The sequence below is a fragment of the Hemitrygon akajei genome, chromosome 15 (assembly GCF_048418815.1).
Source record: "Hemitrygon akajei chromosome 15, sHemAka1.3, whole genome shotgun sequence".
Taxonomy (NCBI): domain Eukaryota; kingdom Metazoa; phylum Chordata; class Chondrichthyes; order Myliobatiformes; family Dasyatidae; genus Hemitrygon; species Hemitrygon akajei.
The window spans coordinates 39,450,778-39,460,407 of record NC_133138.1 but is presented as its reverse complement, the minus strand read 5'-3'; the positions used below and the strand labels follow the sequence as shown (position 1 = coordinate 39,460,407).

Genomic DNA, 9,630 nt, shown 5'->3' with positions numbered 1-9,630 from the left:
CATCAATAGGGACGGGAGAGGTTCCAGATGATTGGAGGGTTGCAGATGTTGTTCTCTTATTCAAGATTATTTAGGGAGGCATAATGTCAGCATGGCTTTGTCAAAGACGGGTCATGCCTTACAAATCTGATTGGATTTTTTGAGGATGTGATTAAACACGTTGATGAAGGTAGAGCAGTAAATGTGGTGTATATAGATTGCAGCAAGGCATTTAATAAGGCTGATTGAGAAAGTAAGGATGCATGGGATCCCAGGGATACCTTGCTTTGTGGATCCAGAATTGGCTTGCCCACGAAAGGCAAAGGGTGGTAATAGACCGGTCATATTTTGCATGGAGGTCGGTGACCAGTGTTGTGCCTCAGGGATCTGTTCTGGGATCCCATCCCTTCCTGATTTTTATAAGTCACCTGGATGAGGATGCGGAGGGATGGTTTAGTAAATCTGTTGATGATACAAAGGTTGGGTGTGCTGTGGATAGTGTGGAGGGCTGTCAGAGTTTGCAGCAGGACTTCGATATGATGCAAATCTGGGCTGAGGAGTTCAACTCTGATAAGTGTGGAGTGGCTCATTTTGGTAGGTCAAATATGATAGCAGAATATAGTATTAACGCTAAGACTCTTGGTAGTGTGGAGGATCAGAGGGATCTTGCGGTTCGAGTCCATAGGACACTCATGTTGACTTTGTGGCTATGAAGACATGCAGTGTATTGGTCTTCTTCAACCGTGGGATTGAATTTAAGAGCCAAGAGGGAAAGTTACATCTATATAGGTCCATGAGCAGACCCCCATCTAGAGTACTGTGCTCAGTTCTGGTCACCTCGCTGAAGGAAGGATGTGGAAACTATGGAAAGGGTGATTTACAAGGATGTTGCCAGGATTGGGGAGCATGCCAAATGAGAATAGGTTGAGTTCACTCGGCCTTTCCTCCTTGTAGCGGCGGAAAATGACAGATGACCTGATAGCGGTGTATTAGATGATGAGAGGCATTGATAGTGTAGGTAGTCAGGGTTTTCCGCAGGGCTGAAAACGTTGGTACGAGAGGACACAGTTTTACGGTGCTTGGAAGCAGGTACAGAGGAAATGTCAGGGGTAAGTATTTTACGCAGAGAGTTGTGACTGCGTGGAATAGGCTGGCGGTGACGGTAGTGGAGGCGGATAGAGACCCCTGTATAGGTACATGGAGCTCAGAATAACAGACGGCTATGGGTAACTCACGGTAATTTCTAAAGTGAGTACATATTCGGCACAGCATTGTGGGCCGTAGGGCTTGTATTGTGCAGTAGGTTTTCAATGTTTCTGTGTTTCTGATAATTTTCGAATGTTATAGAGCATACCATTGATTCAAACATTATATTGATTGATAAGAGAATTTCGTATTGCAGAGGAGAGGGAGGGAAAACGTATACTAAATTTATTTTGTTTTATTTTCTGCGGTTGTCAGGCTCTTTAGCTGAGAGGAAAGAAACTTTTCTCTCTGTGATCCGATTGGTCACTTTAATAATAGTTCCACTCATTCTACGTTCAGATCTGACAGAATTGGTAGGCTGTGTTAAAATATGTCGGTTAAATGCCTCATGAATGAGACCGTATGTCTTTCGATGTTCTCTGTTACAAACAAAATTGAGCAGTTGATTTTGTTAAATAACGAACTTTAATGGTTGTACAACATTAAACTTTTAATCTGACAGTGCAGCTTTAAGAGCTGTAGTTGTAATTGTTGAAAAGAACGGGTTGTGTCGCTGTCTACCAATAAGAAGCTGGAGGGCACAGATGGATCCATTACCCCGCCCACATCCCAGAATAAAAATCCAGAGTCGACGACAACGGCGTGTGATGCCTGCGTTTTTATTGTGGAGCTAAGAAGAGAAAAAGGAATCGTCCCTCTCTCTTTAGATTCAGCGTAATCAATTTATTTATAGTTACTGGGAAAACAGCATTACTATTAATCGAGTAGAAGCTGAGATATTGAAATTAATTGAATGCGGCACAATGGCGAACTCACCGAGGATTCCTTTCGTAGCGACTGTTGGGATATTTCTTCTGTGTGTAGTGGATATAATTACCGGGAAAATTCATTATTCTATTCCCGAGGAAATGGAGCAGGGGACATTTGTTGGGAATATCGCTCAGGATTTGGGAATGAATGTACTGCAATTATCAGATCGTAAATTTCGTCTGAGTTTTGTTGATGGAGGACGATATATGAAGGTCAGTTTAGATGATGGTTTTTTATCGGTTCGTGAACGAATGGACAGGGAACTTATTTGTGAGCAAGCAGAAATGTGTACTATATCATTCGAAATGACACTCGAAAATCCTTTTGAGGTGCATCACGGAGAGGTTGAGATTCTTGACGTGAATGATAACTCGCCTATCTTCCGAGACGGCAGCATTGTAGTGCAGATATCTGAAGCGATTCCACCGGGGGTACGTTTTCGACTCAAGAGCGCGGAGGATCCCGATGTTGGAATGAATGCTATTGCATCTTACGCGATAAGTTCCAGTGAGTACTTCAGTCTGAAAACACAGAGAACCGAGGATGGTTTCGTAATTGCCGAACTGCTGTTAGAAAAATCTTTGGACAGAGAGCTGCAGTCATCCTTTCAACTAATGCTTACGGCTACGGATGCTGGGCACCCTCAGAGATCCGGCTCAACTCAGATTCTCATTACCGTACTGGACTTCAATGATAATCCACCTTTATTCGAGCAAGTTGTTTACAAATGCAGCATTAGTGAAAACGCACCACAAGGTGCCGTAGTGATTAAAGTCAAAGCACAGGATTTGGACGAAGGGTCGAATGCAGTGCTAACTTACTCTTTCGGTGATCTTACTACCTTGGGTACAAATCGTGATTTGTTCAGTATGGACCCAAATACTGGAGAAATTAAAGTCGAAGGGCCGCTCGATTTTGAAGAAACAAGAAGTTATTCACTCGATATTCTAGCTATTGATCACGGGTCACCTGCTATTACTGGACACTCCAAAGTACTGATCAAGATCATTGATGTCAACGACAACGCACCGGAGATAAAAATGACGACAGCCAGCAAACAAATCTCGGAAAATTCTCCTTCGGGAACTTTAATCACCTTGATTAATGTTATCGATCGTGATTCTGGAGAGAACGGCCAAGTGCGCTGCGAAATACCACGTATGGTCCCCTTTATGCTGCAAACATATTCTAATCATTATAAATTAATTACAAGTGAAACGATGGACCGTGAAACGGTGTCTGAGTATACAATACTTGTTTCAGCTTGGGATTTGGGGTCACCTTCGCTCTCAACAAACAGTACCATACATATTGTAATTACTGATGTAAACGATAACCCTCCAAGCTTTGCTAAACTACCTTACAAAGTATATGTGACTGAAAATAACTTTCCTGGCTCTTCTGTCTTCGCAGTAACGGCGTCAGATCCTGATTTGGAGCAGAATTCCTATGTTTCTTATTCCATTCTGGACAATTACATTCAAAATTTGCCTGTGTCCACGTACCTGAGCATTAACTCAATGAACGGCACTATTTACTCTCTGCGCTCTTTTGACTATGAGGAACTCAAAAGTTTTCAGGTTCTTATTCAAGCCCGTGACGCTGGAGTGCCACCGTTGAGCAGCAGCGCTACTGTGAATGTCATCATCCTGGATCAAAATGACAACGCGCCAGTGATTGTTTCACCTTCAGAGCATGGTGGATCATCAGCCTCGGAATTCCTGCCTACTTCAGCAGGTCAGGGGTACTTGGTCACCAAGATAATCGCCACTGATGCAGATTCGGGTCAGAACGCGCGGCTCCTCTACCAAATAGTGAAAGCTACTGATCCAAGTTTGTTTACCATGGGTCAAATGTCTGGTGAAATAAGAACAGCGCGCAAAATCATGGAGCTGGATGCCATTACACAAACTGTGGTCATCTTAGTGAAAGACAACGGGCAGCCAAACCTATCCAGCACAATTACTCTTCACGTCACAATCTTACAGAATACCACTGAGATTCTCACAGTAAGCAATAATTTAGTGAAGAATCACGAATATTTGTCTGAACTAAATCTTTATTTATTGGTTACTTTCAGTTGCACTTCCATTGTATTTCTTCTAATTATCATTGTGTTGATCGGTATCAAGTGTAAACAGGACAGAAATATGACCCAAGAGTATAGTTCCCCCAGTTATTATTACAAACGTGGAGAAATGCAGGACACGTTTAATCGAAGATCTGCAATGGAGGAAACTTTACGTTATCCTGGCACTGACCAGGTAGTCCACATGCCAGGACTGTCTCAGCATTCGGTCTGTCTGTCTCCAGAATCAGCAAAGAGCGACTTTCTTTTCTTGAAGCCATGCGGCCCTCCCACCTCTCAGGCTCAATCCTAAATTGCACCGTTTGATTACTTCAACGTGCACCCACAGTATGTGTGCTTCATTTTGTTTATAGTTTGGATTTTGGTTTACTGTGTAATGTTTGCCATTGTTTTGTCTTTCGATTGATGAGAAGTAAATTTGTTGTAAAGGCCAATGATAAAAAAATACATCAACCGAAATATGACCACCTGAGAGTGGCATCTGTTTTACCTGAAGAGGATATAACTAACTGTCGCTGAATGACGTTTTCAAATGGGTTGCTATTGTGTCAGCTGAGTCACTTGAAGTGGTGCTATTTAATGACTGAGAAAAAAAATACATTGGCACATTAAAATTCCAGATGAAGTACATTCAATTCACAGCATAAAATTGGAGGTAAATATACAGATGTTTTAATTTGTGATCGCACGATGTACTGCAGACACTCAGCATGTCGGTCTGCACATCCGGGTTGTTTATCAGAACAGGTATCGTAATAGTTTGGGTGAAATAGAGATGTCTGTGCTTCTGTATACCGTACTGTTAAGAACAGTGCTTTAGTTTACTCCAGGCAGTCGCGAAGGAATCTATGCGAGCTGTTGTATTTTGGTGCACTAAACCAGGGAAGGAATACTCAGTAACGTCTGTTACTCTTAAGAGCATCATAGAACAGAGACCTAGAGGCACAGGTCCCTGAAGGTAGATCTGGAAATATATATGGTGGTTCTGAATGCATTTAGCCTACTTGTTTTCATAAATCAGTCTTAGTATTACTGTAGCTGTGCAATTCATTGATGAATCTACACATAATATTCTACACAATCCATGCTGGCCAAATATCAGACAGATATCAATGAGCTAATCATGGTACAGAAATATTTCGCAGGGGTGCTACTAGTTTGAAGATTCTATACATATATCAAGAGAAAGGGAATTACTAGGGAAAAAGTATGATCAATCAAGAATTCCAAAAAAATTGAGTATTTGTTTGATATGGAGAACGTGAGTACGTAGTTAACACTTTGCTTTAGTACTTACCAAAGAAAAGAATATGCAGGACCAGAAGATCTGTGTGGAGATTAGAAGTTAGGGCGATAAGAGGTCAAGGAAAAGGAAGTGTTATGTCTCCTAATGAGTATTAAGGTGGACAGACCTATAGGGCCTGATTGGATTTCTTGAGGGAGTCGAGCGGCGAGATTGCTGGAGCTTTAATCAGTACCTTAATGTCATGTCTGGGCACAGCCGAAGTCCCGCAGGATTGGAGCATAGTTAATATTGTACGTCTGCTTAAGAAGGGTAGAAGGGGGAATGCTGCAGCTTATAGTCCAGTGAGTGTCACATTAATTGTATAGGAATCGCTGGACAAATTTGTTAGGGTCAGGATACTGTATATGAATATTTGGAAACATAAGATCTAACTCCGCATGGCTTTGTGCGGGAAAGGTCGTGTCTAACGAACCTGATTATGTTTTTTTTCGCAAGGTGACGAGAGATATTGATGAAGGGAGAGCAATACATATTGTTTACATTGATGTCAGTCAGTTTGAAAATGTCCAAAATGTCCCTCATGCGAGTTAATCAAAATGACTGATTGGATTAAGAAATGTCTTACTCATAGAAGAGAGAGGGTAGTTGTCGAAGGGACATGTTCGAGAAGGTTTTTAATTAGTGTTGTTTCATAGGGGTCTGTGTTGGAAATTCTCCCGTTCGTGATGTCTATAAATTAACTGAATGCAAATGTCGATGGGTGGGTTGTTAAATTTTCGGATGATGCCAAGGCTGGTGGATGAGAGATCTTGGAGACAAACTTCATAACTCCATGAAAGTAGCTACATAGCTCGACAGGATGGCTAAGAACGCGTATGGAATTATTGATTTTATTAGTCGAAGCAATGAGTTCAGAAGTCAGCGCGTTCTATTGCAATTTTATAAAACTGGTTTGACCACGTCTGGATTATTGGACATAGGTCTGATAGCCTCACTATAGTAAAGATTTTGAGACTCTGGAGAGGATGCAGTAGAGATTTGCCACCATGCTGCCTGGTTTAGGGGTCATGTGCTATCTTGAGAGGTTGGACAAATGTGGATTATTTTCTTTGTAGCTGCGGATGATGAGGGGACATCTGACAGAGTTTTGTAAGCTTATGAGAGGCAAAGGTAGAACAGACATGGAGTATCGTTTTCCCAGCGTAGAAATATCTATTACCAAAGTGCATGCATTGAAGGTAAGAAGGGTTAGGTTCAAAGGAGATGTGAGGAATCAGTTTTTTTTTGTTCAGAGTGTGGCGGATGCCTGATCTGGTGGTAGCAGCAAAATACATTAGAGGCTTTTAAAAGACGTTTAGAAAGGCACATGAATATGTAAATCATAGAGGGATATGGATATCGTTTAGGTGGGATTAGATTTTGGAGGTTTTGTTTTATTTTAACGCAGGTTCGGAACGACATTCTGGGTTGAATAGTCTGCTCACGTGCTGCACTGTTCTATATTCAATCTTCTATTTTCAGTACTGGAGGGCTGAAGTTATAAGCAGAGCTGGTGGGGCCAGTCGGACAGGATGCAGAGGGCTGTCATTATGAAGGTTTATAAAATCATTATGCGAACAATCAATTAGAGTGTAGGACTCAAGTGAACTGACAAAAATTAAATTCGATTTGAATAGACAGAGGGTAGTGTAGAACCACGTACAATTGTCATACCGACAAAACATTTGGACTTGCACTTAGTGGGAATAAGCCGAGGAAAATGGGCCAAACTCCAGTGGCTTGGATACACATGTGGGTTGGCATTGACCTGTTGTGCCAAAGGACTGATCTTCGAGTTATATGAATCTTAGATTCCAATGCAATAAACTGGCATTCATAATGTCGCAGATGTACATTGGTGAAATAAAGGCAGACTTAATGATAATTTACACTGGGCACGTGTTTAGTTGGCATTAATGAAAACATGCCTCCGGTAGCTAAACACATTGATTTGATGTCCGTTTAACAGGTTGACCTTTCTGACTCTGGCCTCTTAACGTGAGGCCAAGTCAAGGCAACAACATTGTTTAACAGTACACCATCTCCCAATTGGAAACTTTTCAGCAATCAATTCTGAATAAACCTTTGGACATTCTTTCTTGCTATCTGTACCAAAGCTCATCATTCTTGCCGCCCTTAGTTTCCCTTGTCTTCTTCAATTTATTTTTATGATTTGTTGCTGTTGAGGTACATTTGAGAAAGATGTCTTCGGCCAATCGTGTCTAGTCAGACCTTATTCCTAATTCCGCCTTCTTGCATTAATTTTTTTTCTCTTAGTAGCATACTCATCCAGTGACGTGCAGAATGACACTTAGGTATTATTTTTACCCTGTTGTTCACCATTTATGAATGGAACTAGGTTAGGAAAAACGCTAAGAAATTCGAAATTAATCGAAGCTCGAACTTCATTGTCTACACACTAACAATAACATGATTGTTTTGAACCTGGATTGAACATCCTAGAACATGAATTCTACTATTACCTTCTTCTCTCAGTCGCTGGCAGGGGCATTCTTCCTCGCAATGGCAGATCTTCGAAATTCTTGCAACTTTGCATTCGAAGCCTTTGCTTTTATATTCATTCCTCGCCAGTTCAAATGTTGCATGTCAGTGTTATTGGCCATGAATCAGCTTACCTACCGAAAACACCTTCTTATTGGGTCTGCACCAAGCCAGCATCCATTTATTTCCCTCTTCTGCAACTGACAACTGGTAATTTATGGCTATTAATGGGTCTTCCAAATCAGTTACCAAACCAGTAACCAAATCGAATCTTTTAGAACAGGCACAGACCTTACAAATCGCAAACCTGCATGGTGTATTTAAAAACTACACAATTTATTCTTGCTTCTTGAATAACTTCTTGCTTCGAAGTTATCTGTAGTTCAGCAAATTACCTGGAGCATCATTGCGTCTAATTCATTCATCCAAACGAAACGAGCTCATAAAATGGAGGTTGCGGATGAATTTGACAAAATGGAATTCTCCATTCTTTCGCCATCAAACAAAAAACAAAGACAATTGGTTTGTATCATTTCACTCTCCTTGACCCATTAGAGTTCGATATTTTCCTTCATATTTGAAATCTTCCATGGCCAACACCATATTACTCTCTGGCAGCTAATTTCTAATACCAACTACATTTGTGTTAAGAATGAACACTCGGTTCTCCTTCAATTTTCAAAGCAATTATGAAATCTTATTGCTGAAAGCTGTAAATTTGAAAAAGATAACCAAAATAATTTAAGACATTGAAATGTAATACCGAGAATACAGAAATAATACAGGATGTTGACTTTTCATAAAATTGAATTGGAGCTAGGGCAAAGGGAACCTGAAAAAAGGGACATTAGTGAGGCAATTTTGCCGAATATCAGAAAATAAATATTGATCAAATATGATTCTTTCAGTGGGCAGGGAAAATCGAATTGCATGCTTTAACATTGGACACTCTACTGCTTAACAGTGGTTCATTCTTTTTGAAAACTGAATAGAACGTAAAACAGAGGGAAACTACATAGGCCCATCGGCTCACAATGCTGTGCCGAACATGTACTTACTTTAGAAATGACTTAAGGTTGCAAATAGCCCGTTATTGTTCTAAGTTCCATGTACCTATCCAGTAGCCTCTTAAAAGACGCTATTGTATCAGCCACCACAGTCGGTGGCAGCCCATTCAAGGCACTCACCACTCTGCATAAAAAACTTACCCTGACATCTCCTGTGAACCTACTTCCAAGAACATTAAACAGTGTGCTCTCGTGTAAGTCATTGCAAACTTAGGGGAAAAAAAACGCTGACTATCACCAAGATCAGTGCCTCTCATCATCTTGTACATCTTTATCAAGTCTGCTGTTATCCTACGTCATTCCAAGGAGAAAAGGACAAGTTCGCTTAATCTATTTTCATAAGCCATGCTCGCCAATGCGGGCAACATACTTATAAATCTCCTCTGCACCCTTCTATATTTTCCACATCCTTTCTGTAGTGAGGTGTCCAGAACTGAGTACAGTACGCGAAGTGGGGTCTGACCAGGGTCCTACATACCTGTAACACTACCTCCCGACTCTTGAACTCAATCCCACGGTTGATGAAGGCTAATCACCGTATGCCTTCTTAACCACACAGTGAAACTGCGCAAGAGCTTTGAGTGTCCTCTGGACTCGGACTCCAAGATCCCTCTGATCCTCCACACTGTCAAGAGTCTTACCATTACTACAATATTCTGCCACCATATTTGACCTACAAAATGAACCACCTC

General features: G+C 41.1%; 1 protein-coding gene across 1 annotated transcript; it reads left to right on the top strand.

Annotated features, from left to right (window-relative positions):
- The first annotated feature begins 1,842 nt into the window (after positions 1–1,842).
- On the top strand, positions 1,843–4,548 carry LOC140739258 (protocadherin gamma-C5-like). Its single transcript, XM_073067401.1, has one exon. It carries the CDS (start codon positions 1,989–1,991, stop codon positions 4,374–4,376), a length of 2,388 nt encoding a protein of 795 aa, XP_072923502.1. The 5' UTR covers positions 1,843–1,988; the 3' UTR covers positions 4,377–4,548.
- The last annotated feature ends 5,082 nt before the right edge of the window (positions 4,549–9,630 follow it).

What these genes read in the sequence shown, in the direction of transcription:
- LOC140739258 (XM_073067401.1), top strand. Translation starts at nt 1,989, where the DNA reads ATGGCGAACTCACCGAGGATTCCTTTCGTAGCGACTGTTGGGATATTT.